The following is a 20,986-nucleotide window of genomic DNA, read 5'->3' on the forward strand; positions in this document are numbered from 1 at the left end:
TTAAATACAGGAGCATGGCAAAAATGAAAATGCCAGTCACTAGTTGGAAGAGGAAATGAGCTGACTGCTTGGGCGTTTAGCATTTCTTCCTTATATATTAGGCAAAGTAAATATTCCCTTAAATCACAAACAGCAAGACAGCGAAAATCTCTTCCAAGGGGAACATCTTGAAATGTTTTGATCATTATGGGCCTTGTGTATAAAATAATGTTTGAAACAAGAGTGTGAGTAATTACCTACAGCATGCAGCTACATACACAGTCCTCTCTAGCCCACGTTAAAAGAAATAAAAGCTGAATTTCAATTGGCTGTGTACATGCCAAGACATAATTTAAGTCGTGGACATGATACACTACAGACTGCCTCACATTTTTCATTTGACTTAAATCACCCCTTGCAAAATATAAGGCATCTCCATTTAGTACCCCTGCACCCTTGTAAAAAAAACAAAATTACAGAACATAAGAAAAAGAAGCCTGGGCACCCGTGATGTCACTGTTCTTATCCTGTCAGATCCTGGGAAAGTTGAGGGTCCCAACTCAAATCTCACAAGAACGCACTCTTTTTGAATAGTGCATTTTTATGAAATTTGGGTTAGCAGCTTTTTCAACATCACTATCACCTAAAGCTGGCCATACACATATAGATTTCATTCAGCCTGCGGACTAAATGAATGGAATCATACTCTGGGTTCACATATGCTGCAGTTGCAGCTCACAAAATGGGTTCCGGTTCGTCCCTGTTCACCGATTAAGTTGCGAATCATGTCCAAATGTTTGCCTGAATCTGCACCTGAATCAGAACCAAGGACGCACATTACCTTTTTTAAATATGGGCCGCAGCTGCTCCAGAGCTGTGTGAACCGGCTCCCTTGCAAGTCGGTCACACTCTTGTCGTGAATTGGATGTGGAGAAAACCCACATCTGATGCTCATATGTGTGAACCTGGCTTAACAGATTCTAGGCACTGCCAGCTTTAAGAGTTCTTCTAACTGGATGCAGGCACTGGTTAGTTGACAATTTTTCATCATGCTCCCTCACCAATCCTCGTCGAACAGAACAGTTCTGATCTCAACTACAGGAATCCACTCTGGGTGAGCTCCAGTGTCAAAGGGGTGCTGCGCATACCTGGGTTGATGAGGTCACTGCACCTATGTAACAGTGCTGATTAGACCTGAGCACTGCAATATGCGAGAGGTCAACCATTTTCCCTACCAGGGAGCCCCACAAAATTTCTATTTTACAAAGTAAAGTTTTATGCAGGGAGCATCCATGACACAGAATTGATAAAGTATGATGAGTTTTCTAAAGAAGGCCACAGTTACTTTGCCTTCAGGCTCACTCTGACTGAAACACTGTACACAGCCATCCGAACAGGAGGGAGGGGAAGGTAGACCGATGAGTTACAACACCCTATATCATTACAGATGATCAAACTGGTGCATAAAAAAAAATGGGTGAGTGTAAACAGCCCAGTTCAGCCCTTAGTACAGAGCTCTTGTGAAACTTTATTAATTTAAGGCTTCCTAGATTGCACTAACGGGAGCATCACTTTCTCAACATTTTGGGAAGTCTTCTGTGGGACTTGGGTGACCATTCTCTTTTCTCAGTGAAAAGGAGGAAGAAGTTCTGAGCAGTACTTGTACAATTTTGGCCAGGCAAGTCACAAAAGTTGCAGTGGTGCTGAGGTTGCCTAGGCAGAGGTTTCCCCATTATATCATCCTTTTTGAAAATGTACAGTATAACAAAGAAAGAGGAGAGGTTATGTATATCAAATTGCAGCCATCTTATTTTCCAGCAGGTGAAGCTCTATGCTCGTTTTCACAGGTTTTCCTATTTGTTTGCTACTGTGTTGAAAGCCTTATGTTTATAGAGCTCAATAGTGCAAGCTGAAATTTACAAACCCTAATGAGGGATCAAAGGTTTGCAGACAACCATTGAAAATTGAGTTTAGGTGTTTCTAGGGAAGGTTACCGTTAAATAGCATGGAAAAACAGCAACAAATATTGTCTACAAATCCAGTGGCGTCTTCACGCGAGCCGATTTTTCAATCAGCTCTCAGGTGCTGCAGCCTCCATCTCGGCTAGGGGAAACCGGCAGTGAAGCCTTACAGCTTCACAGCCAGTTTCCTACCGTGAATGTGTGCAAAGAGGGCTGCGTTTGGTGAATGTCCTGGAAGCGGAGGAAGAAGGAGGGGGGCCACACATCCAGCTAAGTTTGCCATGGCGTCCTGAGCCAGAAGTGGGAGCGGGAACCTATCAAAACCTGGTACCCACTCCCCCTCCCCCCCAAAAAGGTGGCAAATGTGGCGGGGGGGGCAAATAAGCAGAGCTTCCCCTCTTGGCATGAGCTCTGCTTTAAAATGAGCTCCATGAAGACATACTTTGATGAGTTTGGAGTGGAGGACTCAAGAGGCCTGCATAGAGCCCTAAGAAATACTTGAGATGAATTGGAATACTGGTTACAAGCCGGGTCTTTTGTTCCTACACTGGTACCTCCACTCACAGTACAGTACTCTTGTCTAACTGGGCACACATTTTCACAGACACATTCCAAAACCTTGTGAACAGCATTGCCAGAAAAGTGGAGGCTGTTGTATGTACAGACAGGAGTCTACTCCATAATAATGGTAACTATAGTTTTGATATGTAAGGTCCATCAAACTCATAGATGTGATGATCAAATGTCCACAAACCTTCAGGCCATATAGTGTGTTCATATGCTAGCATAATAAAAAGTAAATCCAATTTTAAAAATTCTTATCACAAAATACCTTAAAACATAAAATTAACGAAAATATCAACAAGGCTTGAAAAAAAAATATCAAAATGACAGTTTTTATCATGAATAAGCACCTAATGGTTCCCTAAACCACAATGATTGGGTTTTAGAGGACAAGTTACTCTATGTTGTTTTCAGACTTTAGAAGCAGGTACATGAAGGAAAAGGGGGCCGCTTTATACTTTGGCTTTGATTAGAGGGAAAGCAAGACTGAAAACAAACCACAAGAGGCCACAAAAATTCTCATGTGCTTTTGAACAAGAACATCAAGCTCTGGATGCTGTCCAACTAAGTCCAGAAGTGTTTACAAGAGCAATGCATACGTCATGTTGGAGGAGAACCTTCATTCATACACCTGTGGAAGCTTCAAGCTGGAAAAAATGAATTTGTCTGCCACCCAACCAGGTTCCCTATTACATGGCTACAAACAAATGATGGCATTGTAAAACGTTGCTCTACTTTTCAACAAGTTTGATGATTGCATCAAACATATAATGCTGCAGAAAGTCATTTGTGACAATTAAATTCTAAAGGTTATTTTTCCAAAACAGGTGAGAAAATTAAAACAAGCGGTAAAATGGTTGACATGGACTAACCTTTTCTTTGGTTACATTAAATGGTCTTCCTAACTACGCAAGTATCCCATGTTGATATGATATATGCATTATGCAATTGTAACTGAACGAAGCCCAGGTTTGCTTTAAAGAAAATCTGTTGTCAGACTATAGATACTTAAGGAGTATGTGAGCCAATGCAAATTCCCATACAGCAGGGGCTCATTTCCACGTGCATACTGTATGTAGGGTCGTGTTCATAGAAGCTATACAAAAGACATGCAAGGACAAGAATGCTCTGACACCCCTGCCTGAACTTCTAACCACGATTCTGCCTCCTGACTTGGTGCCCCACCGTCAGCATGTTGCCAACTTCTGTATTTTCCTGACCCTGAACTTGATTGTGATTCTGCACCTGTCTGTTTGGCTGCTGCTGAACATAGCTCGCGATCTTACTCCATACTGACACTTGAAGGATTCCTGTGTTTCCAAGCTCAGGTTCACCACTCCAGCTTCCTGAAACCTGTGCCCTTTCACTGCCCTTAAGATCCCTGTCTCCACTACCAGGGGTGCTTGGATGAGAATTATGCATGCAAAAGGCCACCCTGGTCATCTCGAGCTCCACAGTCCGGTACGAGGCAGGGTAACTCAACGTTCGTAGAAAAAAATATACGTAGAAATTGAAAAAATGCATAGCATTGCAGTTGCTATAGTGAAATTCATTTTATTGAAAATTACCTTTCCTTTCTTAATCTGCAGCCAGTCTAATTTTCTGTAAAATTCAATGCAGTAAGGCAACTTGGAGGCGCTGTGCACATTGTTGCTAAACAGAACACCTCCAGAAATGTCTTTTCCTGCTTGTGTGATTGGCTCACTGATTTTCTCAGAAGTCTGCACTAAGATATAAGTCACATTTTAGGCACCCCTGTAATATGAATTTAAGTTTTCGTGAAATACTACCCAAAGGTTAAATACTTCTAAACTGATGCAGACACTGCAGCTTTCTTCAATAGAACACAGAGAGAGTGCATCAGCTGATTATAATGAAACAGTCACTCCCATTCAGAATCCATGTGCAAGCAGTCTAGTAAAACAAACCGCTATTTCTTTACAGCAACATAAAGGTTATGCTATAAACTTTGTTAAACTCCCTGCAGTATAAATTGTTTACCCAGCAGGGATGTTTTTTTTCAAATAAAGCTTTAAACAAGCGATCAATGTCCTCTGGAGCTGCAACCACAGTGGAGCAATATATCCTGTGTTCAGCTCCCTCTGTCCCCCCACTCAACGCTGACTCAGTGGCTTGCCAAACTTCAATGTAAACACAGGAGTTAAGCTCCTAATGCCTCATTCATACAGACAGCCAGAACAGATAGTTTTGCTGGATTCATAGATGGCTGAATTCTGCCTCTGGGCTCAGCCACACTCTGTGCTATGATGGGCATATACAAACTGGCTGAAACCATGATCAGAAACTCTAGAGGAACCCCGTCCCTAAATGCACACTGTCTGTGTCCAGGGTCAATATTTGTATGTAACCATTTGGATAAGTGGGTACATGTGAACAGCTGCCGCTATGGAAATTATCATTTTCAGAAGGAAGAAAGAGCAGCCCCTATACTCTTCTCATAAGGTGTACGTCCTGCCATTAATAACGTACACTAGAAAATGGTAGCTGTCTGGCTTGCTTGGCTTCAGTATTTTGAGTCACAAAAGCAGAGAAAGCATGTAGGAAACAGGCATCACAGAAAAGTTCAAATTCCTCATCTCTATGCTTGTTCTTGGGCCTATGACTGAGTGTACTGTATATACAGTTACATTCAGAACTGGGGAATATTAGAGTCTTTGCATGCAAAACACAATGCAGTAAGGGAGTATTCTGGTCACCTTATCACCTTTCAGTCCAGATTCTCCTGGGTTCCCCGGAAGTCCCTGTAAAAAATAGAGCAGACATTTACATTTAAAACAAAATGTGATCCTAATAATACAGAATGGTAACCTTTGTAGTATAGGAGTAAATGAAAAAAAGACAGAAATGCAACACAGAAGAAACTTTTGCTGCACGTATGTGCCGTGACTGCTCCCATCCCCAGAGTTTATACTTAGTCTTAGGTTGGTCTCAATTTTCTAGCAATTTCATCTAGGTTTTCTTCCAACAATCAAATTAATTTGCTGTAGACGAATATATATATATTTCAGATCTGGTTGAAATTCCTATAAAACTACTGTGTAGCAGTATCCCACCGTGACTGTACATCCCATTGGATTGTTCAGGGAGAGATTGGGATGTTTAGGAGTACCACTATAGAATGATTTTGGAAGTGCTTGGCACAGCGCACATAGCTACAGGCTCTTAAAAGAGGAAGTAAACCCTTCCAAACAACTTGGACCTACAGGTAAGCCTAGATTAAGGCTTACCTGTAGGTCCAAGCAATATCTCCTAAACCTATATGGTTTAGGAGATATTTGCCCGAAAATGGGCACCGCTGTCTACGGCGCATGCGCCGTAGACAGCGGCGCGCAGGCGCACTAAATGCGGCAAATCCATGAATGGATTTGCCAAATTTGTCGACTCCCGTGCGCATGCGCGGGAGTGACGTCGTCGCGGCTTCGCCGAGTGGCAGCGGCGGAGCTGCGAGATGCGACTCCCGTGCGCATGCGCGGGAGTGACGTCATCGGAGCTGCGAGACGCCACCAGCAACATGGATGCGGCGGACTACAGGGATCAGCGGCGACTTCGCTGGCTCCTGTGTCAGGTAAGTGACACATAATGAGCTACTATGCGATGCATAGTAGTCCATTATGCTTTACCTTTGCAGGGAAAAAAAGAGAAAGTAAACCCATCAGGGTTTACTTCCTCTTTAAAGAGGAAGGGGAAAAAAAAAACACACCCTGCAAGGCAAAGGCATAATGAGCTAGCATGCATAGCATACTAGCTCATTATGAATAACTTACCTGAGAACAAAGCCCCCGAAGCGGTCCTCCGTCTTCCTCTTCGCCGCTGCCATGGATCCCAGAGCGACTTCCGGGTCTCGCGGCTCCGGCGCTGTGATTCGCCGGAGCCGTGATGACGTCACTCCCGCGCATGCGCACGGGAGCAGACACTCGCGGCATATCGCCGTGATCTGCGGCCTGCCCAGTGCACCTGCGCGCCGCTGTCTACGGTGCATGCGCCGTAGACAGCGGTGGCTGTCTTTGGGTAAATATCTCCTAAACCGTATAGGTTTAGGAGATATTTCTTGGACCTACAGGTAAGCCTTAATCTAGGCTGCTTACCTGTAGGTCAAAGTGGTTTGTAAGGGTTTACAACCACTTTAAGCCCCATATACACTATCAGTTTTTCTGCTGAGTTTTTCCTTCAGGTTTACCAAAACCATGTAGTGCAAGGGCCTGCCTGATTGTATACAAACTGAAACTCCTAAGGTTTGACCTCATATTATATGGTTTTGGTAAATCTGAAGGAAAAACTCAGCAGAAAAACTGATAGTGTGTATGGGGCTTGAGTGGGGAATCAAACAATCAGGCTAATGCTGAACAGACACGTTACAGTCTGATGGTATGGTCTGATGGTATGGTCTTCTTTAACTCTGCCAACAACGATCTAGTGCGAGTGCCCACTTAACTGTATACAAATGGAAGGGATTATGTAGACAAGCCTTTGCATTACACAGTTTTGGTAAAGAAGATTGCAAAAGATTGTACAATCAGATTGGCAACTTTTAGGGCTTGTGTAGTGATAGGCAAATGCAGCATTCTTTCAGGTGCATCCAGTCTGCATTTCAGATCAGTTTGAGACACTTCTGGGAGAAGTTCTTTATAGGTACGTCTGACCTGCATCTGATCTCCCTCTAAGCTGCTCTTGCATTCTCATTGACTCGCATGGAGAGAAAAATTTGTTCTGATGTGAACAAAAGCTTGTATACATAAGGCCTTACATAAGTCCATCTGAATATGACTAACTACCACTATCCATACCAGTGGTCTCCAAACTGCAGCCCTTTGCTAGCCTTTATGCGTTCCTTGGGGCACTATTCCCCCCATTGATTCTAGGCAGTATTTCCTCCTATTGACACTAATGATGAAGCACCGTTCTTTCCATCGACACCAACAGTGGGGCATAATTCTTCTCATTGATAAGAACAGTGGGGTATTCCTTATTCCTGCCACTGACACCAATCATGGAGCACTATCCCTTCTACTGACACCAATGATGGGGCACTATTCCTTCCACCGACATCAAAGATGGGGCACTATTCCTGCCACTGAAACCAATGATGGGACACTATTCCTGCCATTGACATCAATAATGGGGCACAATTCCTTCCACTCACCAGTGAAGGGGCACTATTCCTGCCACCGACACCAATGATGGGGCACAATTGCTTCCACTCATGGCAATGAAGGGCACTATTCCTGATAAAGCATTTTTTCTTCTGTCACCAACAATGGGACACTATTCCTCCTACCAATACCAATGATGGGCCACTATTCCTTCCATTGATAACAAGGATGGGGTGCTATCCCTGCTCCTACTGACCACAGGTGCAACGTAACTTTTTTACTCCCACTGACCACTAAGCAAGAGGCATTTTCTACTCCCACTGGCCCTCCTAAAGTATGAAGGACAGTAAACTGGCCCATTGTTTAAAAAGTTTGGAGACCCCTGATCTATACCATGATCAGAATTCATAGGCAACTTCACAGACATACACTTTCATCAAAATTAAACTTTTATTCTCAAAAAATAGGTCCTTTAAAGTAATGACAGTTTTGCTATCTTACCTTCAAACCTTTAGGTCCAATGAAGCCTATGACTCCAACAGCGCCCATGTCACCCTGATAGGAACAAAATCAGAGAGATTAGAGACAAGGCCTGCAAACATTAAAATACACTTTATATTGACAGACAAGCATATACATTCAGTAATTACTAGATTTTTGTATTTAAACAATAGTAGACTTGTTAGAAAGTTATGCATAAAATAATAAAATAAGCTAAAGTTTTACTGACAACAGAGTAGGTAATGATGGTGATAGCTTTTTTAGGTGACTCGCATTAAAAAAAAAAAAAAAAAAAACTGAACAAGCTTCTACATCGGTACACACTCTCACATACACATTTACTGCAGCAGTGACTAAAGCAATGGTGATGTACAAAGGACAGTCATTCAAATCAACCAAGTCCAAAGGGAATTTTCATTGGCTACTCTAGGTTTACTGCAATTTGCACACCTTCATAAAATTTATTGCACATCACTCTTTTTTTTTCCCCATTTTGAATGGAGTTATAACCCTGTTTTTTTCTCCCCCCCCTTCCTGTCTCATAGCCAAAAGGAGGAAATGAGAGGAAGTGCTTCCAAAGTGAGGGAATCCCTGGATGTCACAAGAACTAGTGTTCCCATTGGAATATTTCTCCTATTTACTACCAGGCGTTCTCTTGATAATGTGCGTGCGCATGAAATGCGTCGGGCGGGGACCTACGTGCTGACGTGACATTGCCGTGTCCATGTGTTTGGAGAGGTGACCACCATTGTAAGTGCGCTTGCCATTTTATTTGTGCTGCAGTACATTTTGCATTTTAAATACATTCAATATAAGTTACTACACTACTGTATATAAGCTTTTTTTTGGGCTCCTAGCTGGTGAGCTTCTTTACATTTAGTGTGATGTGGTCTGGAAGCAAGTCTCCTTGTTACCTATGGCATATACTAAAGATGATTGATTACAGATCATTGACTGAAGCTGGCATGTCTTTTTTCTGGCAAGTGCATAATTTGGATGGAGGTTCACTTGTGGAGATACTTCCCATGCAACCTTGTGTTGCCTAGCGGATATTACATTGTGCCTACTACCCTTTAATTTCTGGTGAGCCTTCTTACACCATATGTATTTTTTTCATCATTGCATTACATTACATTATGCTTGTATTTTTTAACTATTGTAACCGCTTTCTGTACCTTTGCTATACATACTGTATCATTTTTTATTTAGCGCTGCACATCCATTGGTTGCATTTATCACAGGGGTTTGTATAATCACCCCGTGTGCCAGCTGCTATAGTCATTGGTGCGCTTACTAAACACCATGCTACTATGCTTATTTACTGTTCTAGGGACAACCCAAAATTTGGAAGCTTCCCCGATTTCACTTCTGGTGATAACTAGAGATGCGTTTTGGCGTGAAAATTGGCATTTGGCCGAAAAGAAAAAAAAAGTTCCCATAATGGCACTAAAAACGATTTTTTGACACAGATTTTGCAGCAATTTTACAGCAAGCTTGCAGAAATTTTGCCATGATGTTGGGCAGATTTTACCATGATTTACTGTGTTAAGACCCCTTTCACACTGAGGCACTTTGCAGGTGCTACATCACTAAAAGCGCCCTGAAACAGCCACTGCTGTCTTTCCAATGTGAAAGCCATGAGGGCTTTGACACTGGAGTTGTGCGCTGGCAGGATGCTCAAAAAAGTCCTGCTAGCAGCATCTTTGTAGCAGTGAATACACCGCTCCTTCACCACTCCTGCCCATTGAAATCAATGGGGCAGCGCGGCTATGCCATCGGCATAGCGCTGCTGCAGTATCGATTTGCGGTGGTTTTTAACCCTTTGGTGGTCGAATAATGATGCTAAAACGTCCGTAAAGGGGCCTTATGGTGTGTTTTTCATAGGTCACGTGACACTGCATCAAAAAAGTAACACGGGTGTGTTAATGTTTTCTTGCTACGTTTTAAATGCATTTAAATTGGGAAGCGTGTTTTTTCTGTTTTTCTTTTTACTGACCAAAAATGCACCAAGCTCGATTTTTACCACCACAATGAAAGCCCAATGGACCAGTGTGCAGACATACATAGAATTTAAAGTGATACATTTTTCTTGAGCTTTTCTTGCGCTAAAGTTGCCAATAATGGCCGACAAATATTAATTTAAATTGATGATAGTAAGAGAGAAGTAAAGGATTTTAAATTTTTCTCCATTCATACTTACCTAGGTGGATGCAGCATTATACCCATGATTAAGTCACGTGTGCAGTGACGCAATGCGTAGGGGGAGGAGCTCATTGACGTCACTTCCGGTCATGGCCGCGACAGGAAGTCCCTACTTTTTAGAGCCGGTTATTTGTTTGGCATGTGTTGCCGTTTTTATTGCTGTATTTTTTGACAAATACCAGATTTTTTAATGATATTACACCATGGAGAATCTCCTTTTTTGTTCCTGAGCCTCTGGACCTGGAGATATTTTTCTATATTACAGAAGGGTCATCGAGATCAAGGGAAGATTAGAGCGATCTTTTCCCCTGGACCCTTTGCCCTGGCGCTATCAAGGAGGAGAAAGTGACTGCATGGTTGATGCATCATCTGACCTGTGGGGGTCTTCCTAGAAGGCGAAAGGCTGGTGCAACTGGGGAGGATTTTGAATATATTCATAGTAGTACTTTAGATTGGACTCCCACACCCGTTCCTGTCACCCTCATCTCTGCTTGCCTATATAGAAATAAGGAGGCTGAACATTTCCTTGAATCATCAAACTACTGTTTTTACCTTTTAGAGTTGTCTCTGGTTTTTGTTGTCTACATAAAAACTAAGAGATTGAACATTTCCTTGAACCACCAAACTATTTTCTGGGTGCACTTTTTGATGGGAACTTTTTTTGGAATGATTACCAATGCACTTTAATTATTTAATATGGCTATTTATTTTATTGAATAACAATAAGGAAATGTTATGCACTTTATACACTGGACTTTATTGCACTTTATTCACTGGATCAGTTATCTGTATTTTGAACGTTTTATTCACTTTAATTGTTTGTGAAGAACTTTTGTGTGCCAAGACACAACTTTAGGAGGATATATATATATATATATATATATATATATATATATATATATATATATATATATATATATATATATAGTTTAAAGCACATTTGCACATTTTTTTTTTTTTTTTTTTTGGTTAGCGCTACTTCATTATTTATACACTTGCCTTTAGTTACTTTCACTTTTTCAATAGTCTTCAAGGCTTTAAAAAGAACTGCAGAACTGCACATGACCACTAGTAGGCTCTTCATGGTAAAAATAAACTCAGAATGGGCACGTATATGAAGTATCAAATCTCAAATTATTTTTAGCTGAATGCACATTTGCTACCTTTATAGATAAATTCCACAGGCAAACTGACCCACTGTTTACCCCGTGAGTCGTATTGCCATTGTTGTACCTGTATAATTCACCATATTTATATGACTGATGATAACTTGGCCGACACTGATAGTTTCCAATCACATGTTCTGGTTTTTAATAATGGTTCATCAAATTACTATTACAATTTACTTTGCTGCAAATGAGGATTTAGGCTCGCTGTACCATAAACTCATAAAGGACTTTTTTGGATCACTGCATGCTGAAAAGGTAAGGTACAAAAACACATTCCCCGGACCTCTGCTGCCAAACACATGCCTAGCTCCCAGCCCTGCTGTTTTCAGTACCTGAACAGCCAACAGCCAGCATCAAAAGTTGCCACACTGTGGTGCACACATCAGTGTTCAGGAATCTTCTTTCATGAAAAGGTGTTTTTTGCACAAATCTTGTAGGTGAAGAAGCTATGTTTGAGGTCGATTGGAAAGGTGGAAGTATGGGCAGCAGACCGTATCTAGTACTTACTACAGGCCTGCTTTGAGATGCCTAAAAACATAAGATATTAATCTGACTGGGGAACAACTGTATATCTCTAAACCCTCAATGACGTTCCCCTATCTGAGCCTACTTGTGGTCAGAATCAACTGTCAATGATGGCCCCTCAAAAACAAGTTAGCATCTGATCAGTTCCGTCTTCATGCTCTTTAGGAACACTGTAATTTGTGCAATCTGAAAGTGCATGTTTACACAGTCGGCTTCCATTTAATGTCATTAGCCACATTTTTGCAGTCTTCAAAACCAAGCTCATATTCATAGCACAAAGAGACAAGAGCTGATTGATAATTATGAAGTTACTCCCATACAGATTAATTTGGCACATGGACACATACAAACAAATAGATATTCCTTCAGAATAGCAAAAGGTAGGGATCTGCAACAAAAGTTATTTTATATCCCTGAAATGTACATAGATCACCCAGAGGGGATTTTTTTTCTTTTCGAAACAAAAGTGTAATTACCCTTTAAATTACCATAATCGCAAGGAGCATCAAACTGTGCACATGAAGGATCTTTGCAGCTCTTAAAGTCTGGCAAGACACTTAAAGGGCGCAAATAACTGAGGCCCAAACATCATGAGCTCTGTTTTCAACTGTTGCAAAGATTAGCCCTTTATTATCTCACTTAGACAAAAGCTGGCAGTTTCACCCATCAAAAATGCCCAACCATTTCAGTATTAGTGTAGCACTGGCTCCTGAAGAGCATGCGCTATAGGTTTTGAAATTTAAGTTACACCTAAACTGCCATTTGGTTTGGGTATAATTGTTCCAAATTTTGACCTCAGCATCAGTCTAACTGGACTATAGGGTGTTCAGCCTGGCAATAGTCTGGTTGGGTGCTTTAAGGTTACTTTCTCTCGGAGCCAGCCCAGTGGGAGGGTCACTCTTGCTGTGCTTTCTGGGAGAGGGTACTTAAGATGCGGATGTCACGTGGTTCGGGGTTCCGGTCCAGAAGTATGTTCTGACTCCATGGTCCTGGTCCTCCTGACCAGCCCCCAGGAAGGCTATGGCCTGGGGTGCGGATCCACCCGACTTTGTGTCTCGAGGCTGGCTAGCCCGAGGCAAGGAAACTAAAGAAAGGATTCCGAGGTGGTCCGGTGCCGTCTCCGGTCGTGGCGAGGTTCAGCAACTTCAGAAGAAGGCCACGTATGGGTTGGCTTCTTAGCAAGAGCCTGGTGAGGCTGAGGGACCTAAGTGAATCCAATCTCGTGGGTATCGCCAAACCGGCTTAAAGATACTGGTACCACACAAATGTTATACAAATTCTAGTTTCCTACATGTTCTACAACAACGTCTGTGGCAGAGACTTACTCCTACATGTTCTACAACAACGTCTGTGGCAGAGACTTGAGTTAAGCACCTTGTTAGCTGCTAGGCCTTGTGAGAGAGGGACTATCCAACTTGGGTGAACATCCAGTTGTGAATGGCTATTCTCTGGATTTAGTCAAAGTAAGCAAGTCCTTTATTATTGACTTTGGTACTAATGCCGCGTACACACGATCGGACTATCCGGCATGACAAACCGTTGGACTTTGCAGCGGAGGTCCGTCGGACTTTCCGAACAAGCGGACCTGCCCACATACGACCGGACTTTTCCGGCGGACTAGTTCCCGGCGGACAACCCGGACTTTTGAAATGAACGGACTTGCCCATACACACGGAGAAAAGTCTGTTCATTTTGAACGAGGCTCCAGGTAGTCGGGACTAGCAAAGGAGGTCAATGTTGCCGCCTCCATCAGCAATATTGACATGTCGCTAGCCCCGTCACCTGGTATGGACTTAAAGGGGGAGCCCTACGCCAAAAAAATGGAGTGGAGGTCCCTCCCCCCCCCCCCCCCCCCAAGTCCATATCAGACCCTTATCTGAGCACGCAGCCCGGCCGGTTGAGAAGGGAGGTGGGGACGAGCAAGCGCCCCCCCCCCCCCCCTCCTGAGCCTTACCAGGCCGCGTAACCCTCAACATGGGGGGTGCTTTGGGGAAGGGGGGCCCTGCGGCTCCCCCCCCTACCCCAATGCACCTTGTCCCCATGTCGATGAGGACAAGGGCCTCTTCCCGACAGCCCTGGCCTTTGGTTGTCGGGGTCTGCGGGCGGGGGGCTTATCGGAATCCGGAAGCCCCCAGATACCAGTCCCCCACCCTAAGTGAATGAGTATTGGGGTACCATGTATCCCTACCCATTCACCTGGTGAAAAAATAACCTCATAACCATCTGATCCTATTTTAAGAGACTGTTCGTTAACGACATTTTTGCAAATAAAAATCCCTGCGGATCTGTCGCCAGTCTCTAAAGTTTCTGGGCCATCTACCACGGGAAACCCCTAGATGCAAATCGAGGTGAGAAGGTAACGGTAAGCCCAATCAAACCAGCAGCTCCTTCGGGGGTTAGTGCTACATTAGCATATTAACTCAGGCATTCTTTTATCTTGTACTTAAAGGGTTACTTTAACACAACCCAAATGCTGTTTTTCCTATGGTCTGTGAATTCCCTATGGTACAGTGGTAAGTGAGGTCTTTAGCTATTATTTTATCTGCACAGGAGATCTTCCCATCTAAATACAGTGGCTTAAGGATGGGCTTAGAGCCAAGGACAGCTAGTTTCCTGTAACTAGCTGAAAGAGCTTTCTATGGCCAATGCAGAAAGGTACTCTTGTCTGTTAGATACCTGGCTCTACTGTCACTAACTACAAGGATCTGAAGTGCACAAGGAAGGGGCGACAGATCAAAGAAACATGAGACGTGCCCCTTCATTTTTCAACAAGCCTGGGACAGATATAATCAGGGGTCCGAGTATTGTGTTGGAGACTTGATCTACTGAGAGGCAAAGGAACATCTCAGTGAAGGAAACACAAAAGGCTATTTACTAGGCTTGTGCACTCCCAGCTGTGATATTATTTGCATCAATATAACTAAACTTTGCTACTTTACCCCCTCTGTGGCTGTCCGTGGGAATGTTCTTTCCTGTACCAAGCTGGCTTTGAATGTTTTTCCAAGTAAATAAATAAAACATTTCTGTAACAAGGAGGGCCTTATTTTACAAGCTTTTGCTTTGGTCCCTGACACTATTCTTCATGTTATGGATCTAGAGTAGAAAAATGTTTTTACAGATTTCCTGTCTTACAGTGTAACTGGTCCATCACACAAGCTCGCTCCTAGAAGCAGGGGATGGGAAAGAAATAGGATAAATAAAAGTCAAACCAGGCAAGAGAGATGGGTGCTTATAATTATTCATATGAAGGGGTTCCTGGTTTTTAGGATGGTTATGAAGAAAGATATCTGAGATTAGATAGATGAAGGTCATTAATAACTCAGTCTAGACATGAGAGACATGAACCAAGTGATGGGAATGTCCAGGGTGGCCGTCTACCCAAAGCCCATGTTAGTTTTTGGTAGTTGGTACACAATTATACCACCAACTATTTTTATTTCCTAGAATGGTCTTTTAATTTAGGCTATGATGTCTGCACATTTGTGATTTGTGATTACAAGTGAGTTTGGCAAACTTTTTAATTTTTTTTATTTTGGAGATTGCAAAAATGGGAACACCCAAAAGTATTTATAAACACCAAACTACAAAGAGAACCAGGGACTGTTGGGGAAATATTGCCCATACAGACCATCTTCCAGAAATACAAGAAGCCAGAAAGTAACCCATTCTAACAAGTTTCTCCTAGAACTATGTCTACAAAAATAAATAAAATAAATAAGTGCACTTTTTTGCAGGTAGAAAAAATATGTGCATTTACTTTTTTTTTTAGGAGCCCGATGCCATGGTCTCTTGCAGACTGTCAGTGCTCATCAAATGGCCAAGCAGTTTCACACTGACAGGAAGAATCAATGAACTACCACAGGGCTCAACAGTGTTGTGGTAGTTCATTGAGAAGGGGACAGCTAAAAGGATGGGACTTATAGTTCATTCAGTCACAGACTTTTTTCAAAAAGTGAAAGTTGGTACTTCTTACCATACTGTTGGTCATAGAGAGAGGGCAGCATGGAGCAGCTGCAGCAGTGGGAACATATTACATGTTTAACCCTAATAACAGGTGACATGTTTCTAAAGGTGAACCTATCCTTTAAGTGCAGTGCCTTGTTCGTATTCTCAGAGGCAATAATCTTGGTCAGAAAAATACAAGGCAGGCAGGAGAGACTGCAACACTGGACAGTAAGGCCAGGACAGACTCTATTGGGGGGGTCAACTGCACTGAACATCAAAACCAAAAAGGATTAAACAGAACACTCATTAGATATGAGGTGAATGCATTAGACAACAAAATGAAACCAATGGACATGGTAGCAAGTGTAGGAAAAGCACAACACCCAAGTCTGCTACAACATGCATGTTGAATGCAATATGAAAACAGCATTGATGTGGCTCAGCAGATACTCTTTTTTTTTTTTATTTCTGTAGTGTAGGAGATGGCTTTACACTATAAGGCCACCATTAAGGATGAGCTCCCGTGTGTTTGCACACCCCACGTGCAGAGCCTGCTACAATGTCGACACTGTGCTGAGCTAATCACAGGCAATGAGACATTGTCCCGATGTGCGGGGGCACAGATCGGCAAACGTCTCACTACCTGTGATTAGCGCAGCGCCGAATTCCTGGCGGAGTCTGCACGTGGTAGTGCGAACACGCCGGAGCTCATCCTTAGACACCATAATGCGCAGAACACCAAAACACAATATGCTCTGCTCAAACCACAACATACAAGAGCCTCCATCATGCCAAAGAATAGTATCTACTGCTTTGAGAAAAAAACATTCAAACAATGATACAGGAAATATGCATGTCTACTGTGCACACTCATTTGATTATACTACAATGGCAAAGCATGCATGCATGCATGCAAGAAGAGTGTACGATGGAACATTTTAGTTCCATGGATCAAATTTTCCTGAAAAAGTGGTCTACTGCAAATATCTCTTTACTGGAAATTTACAGAAAACAAACAATTGACTTGGAATTGTACATTTAAGACACATTGCTATGGCAAATTAGGACATTTCAGTGTCAAAATCTCTGCTCTGGTATCTTTCATCCTAGGAAGGACTAGTCTTTGAAGTACAGTATCCCATAAGAAGAGAAATGAGTATGCAAATAAGGGGTTAAGCCTAATGAAAGCAGGGCTATTTTCAAGCTTCAGGGCATGTTCGGGTTAAAGTTACATGGAAATTAACTAAAACTGGTGCACACGAAAAAAGGCTGATCATACATTATACAATTTTCTTGTCCAATTTTTCTTTAGATTTACCAAACCCATATATTATGAGGTCAAACCTAAACACTTTCAATTGGTATGCAATCAAGCAGGCCCTTATATTACACAGTTGAAGGTAAACCTAAAGGTAATTGAACAAGAAACATGTATAATGTATGGCCAGCCTTAAGTGCAGCTGTTTATAGTAACCAATCGTCTTCAAGGTTTTATTGTCAAAGCTTATCCCTGAATCACACTGCTGCAACTTCTCATGCGGCTTGCTGTATTGTGTGACACAGAAAGTCGCATGACAAATCAAAACTCATTTATTTCAACGGGTGCCATCCTAACTGCTGCAACTCAAGTGACTCAACTCCTTGTGACCAGTGGCAGCCCGTCCATAGGGGGCGCATGGGCGCTGCCTCCCCCCAGGCAATCACAAAAAAAAAAAATTATTAAAGCTGTCCCTTTAAAAAAAAAAAAATCACGAGATTGCAGACGTAGCGCTTCATTTGCGGGCGTTTTCCCCCGCCTTGCGGCACTTTGTGAAGCGCCGAGCAGCTTCCGTCCGGCGCCTGTAGTATCTATTACTACAGCTGGGCGGTTTGATTGACATCTGTTTGATGTCACTTCCTGTTTCTCTCTACCCTTACGCCCAGGAGAGAACAGGCCGGATACAGGCTGGACACAGGCTGGACAGGGGGACACAGGCCGGACAGAGGCTGGAAACAGGGACACAGGCTGGGTGCATTTCATGGGACACAGACTAGCTGCATTTGGTGGGACACAGGGACACAGGCTGGACACAGGCTTGACAGAGAGACACAGGGAGACAGGCTGGGTGCATTTCATGGGACACAGGGACAAAGGCTGGCTGCATTTGGTGGGATACAGAGACACACAGGCTGGACAGAGGGACACAGGCTGGATACAGGCTGGACAGAGGGACACAGGCTGACTGCATTTGGTGAGACACAGGCTGGTCAGAGGGACACAGGCTGGTCAGAGGGACACAGGCTGGTCAGAGGGACACAGGCTGGCTGCATTTCATAGGACACAGGCTGGACACAGGGATACAGGCTGGCTGCATTTGATGTGACACTGGACACAGGGATACAGGCTGGCTGCATTTGATGTGACACTGGACACAGGGATACAGGCTGGCTGCATTTGATGTGACACTGGACACAGGGACACAGGCTGGCTGCATTTGATGTGACACTGGACACAGGGACACAGGCTGGCTGCATTTCATGGGACACAGGCAGGACACAGGCTGGACAGAGGTACACAGACTGGCTGCATTTTGTGGGACACAGGCTGCATGTAAGAAGGAAATTCGCACCTGATGTAAGGACAGACTCCGTTGGGGACGCCTGATAGCATCTGGTGGCAGGCGACGTGGCTAGTGACACGCTCAGGGCTCCTACTGATTCTGCATTATGGTGAGTTGAATGATTTCATTTTATATTACAATATAATAGAAATAATGTGCTTCAATCATCCTGACACCACAACAACCATGGTGCCGGGATGATTGAAGTGCTAACACCAGGTGCTTGGAGTATATTTATCTGCCGATTGTTAAACTTTCTAGAATATACATATTTCTATTGTTGTGTAGGATCTGGGCCTGCTGTCCCTCCCTCTCTCTCCCTCCCTCCAGCCTTCGTTCATCTCAGAAGCTAACCACACCACCTTAGAGCCACGCCCACTATTTCGCTGAAACCACTTCCATTTTCACCAAGTGGGAGGGGTCAAAAAGGAAGGCTGGGATCTGGAGCCCTCCCATCCTAAAACTTCACAAGCCGCCACTGCTTGTGACATGACTGTCATAGACTGCATAGACTGAAATTTTAAAATCACAAAAGTTGCAAGGAAGTGGTTTCTTGGTCTTATCTTTGCGACTTTGGCTGTGACTTCAGAGGATTTTGTAAGTTAAATAATATGTGTCACAATGCAGTCACAATGCAAAGTAGCACTGGAAGTCACAGCAGCCTTAACTGAATAAGCTGAAGTTAGAAACAAATTAGTTACATGCACAGCTGCACTAGATTCTGTGCATGAGTTTTAGTAAATATCCCCCATGGATTGTTATGAGTGGAGTTAAAAGATGTATGGGGGGATTGTTATTTAAGTCATCTGTCAAGCAATTTGCACATTAACATGACTGATATAAGTGAACTCTTCTAGATTGTAAGCTCTAACGAGCAGAGCCCACTGATCCCTCCTGTATTGATTTCTATTGTAAATGTACTGTCTGCCCTCATGTTGTAAAGCGCTGCACAAACTGTTGCGTTATATAAATCCTGTATAATAACTCAAGCTGTCAGGAAAAAAAACTCAATTTAGGAGGCTTAAGTTAATATTGTAATTAAACCAGAGAAACTGTAAAGTGACCTGGAAAAGGGAAAAACAGACTAGATTTAAGCGGTAGATTTTATATGGGTAGACTTGGTGGGTCACTAACAGTAAAACGGTACACCGTTATAAGTTTGACACAGACTCCGGCTTTCTGCATCCTGTGGAATACATGGACAACTACAGGGCACAGACTCCTGATCTCCAGCGTGCAAAGCCAGGGACGCAGCATGGGAGTGTAACCTACAACAAGCCTCCTCTTTGTACTGGCTAATATAAAGCCCCCTTCAGCCCTCTGTTTATCCAGGACAGACCCCAGCTATTTACAACCACAAGAGGTTCACATTACACCACCTACTGCCCTTTAATAAGACTTTTTCGGAAAAAGCCACCTGCGGATCGCTATGGACTCGTCGGACGGACGCGAGTCGGTGTCAGCAGCTTTGTGTTAACTGCCATCACAGGCTGGCAGGGAAAGGGTTGATGCAATTCTCTGCTTTATGCCAATATTTATGAAAGGGGGACTCTGTGCCTTTAATTACCATAAGCACGAATAGAACGAAACGTTAATTTGCAGAAGTAACAACATATGGTAATGACTGTACAAACCTCATTGATTGCCATGTTTATACACGGTGAAGTTAAAAGAGAAAAACTTTTTTTCTTTAAGCTTCAGCCACCTCCCTGTGAGTTTATTCAACCTTTTCAGATCACTTCAGGAAATGTTTCATATAGGCGCGTAGTACAGGTAAGGAAACATATCTTTAATAAATTTAAAATCCTATTAAAGCAAACTTGTCATGGGAAAAGTACAGGCCTTGAAACTGCTGACCCCTGGATGAAAGGGTTAGGTGCCTAGCTGTAATACAGACCCGCTGGACTGAATATTTTCTGAGTCACTGAGAGCAACTATGCAGGTCAGAAAAGTCAAACAAAAGTATACTAGTTCTGCATCAGTAACTCAATATATAAAAGCAAAAGGGTCAGGCACAACCAATACGCCTTTTCAGGAGACTAGTTCAGCAATGGTGGCCTCTATGTTTAACCACTAAAGGACCGCCGTATTGCCTCTGTACGTCATCACAATGGCACAGGCAGGCACAAGCACGTAGATGTACGTGCCTGCCTTCCAGCGGGTGGGGGGTCCGAACGGACCCCCTCCCGCTGGATACGGCGGTCCGGTTCGCTCCAGGAGCGATCCGTGATGAGGGGATGGCCGTTGGTTTCTGGCCACCCCCTCTGGATCGCTCCTGGCCAATGACAAGCTTCCTCCCACTGTGTATTGTTTACACAGGAAGGAAGAAGTGATGTCATTCTCCTCGGGGCGGTCTTTTTGACCGGACTACGAGGAGAAGACTAAAAGTAAGTGTACCAAAACACTACACTGACACATAGGTACACATA

The 20,986-nt window shown here is 43.2% G+C and overlaps 1 protein-coding gene across 3 annotated transcripts in view; it reads right to left on the reverse strand.

The window, feature by feature from the left end:
* COL27A1 (collagen type XXVII alpha 1 chain) overlaps positions 1-20,986 on the reverse strand; it is a 752,882-nt gene that overhangs the window by 429,666 nt on the left and 302,230 nt on the right. For all 3 annotated transcript variants that reach the window (XM_077478787.1, XM_077478785.1, XM_077478786.1), the window contains exons 15-16: positions 8,117-8,170; positions 5,222-5,266 (exon numbers count right to left, since the gene is read on the reverse strand). In XM_077478787.1, the coding sequence (XP_077334913.1) occupies positions 5,222-5,266; positions 8,117-8,170 (99 nt within the window). The remainder of the gene's footprint in view (positions 1-5,221; positions 5,267-8,116; positions 8,171-20,986) is intronic.

The sequence above is a fragment of the Lithobates pipiens genome, unplaced genomic scaffold (genome assembly GCF_037356315.1).
Source record: "Lithobates pipiens isolate NorthernLeopardFrog02 unplaced genomic scaffold, aLitPip1_a1.2 Scaffold_1, whole genome shotgun sequence".
In the NCBI taxonomy this organism is placed as follows: Eukaryota; Metazoa; Chordata; class Amphibia; order Anura; family Ranidae; genus Lithobates; species Lithobates pipiens.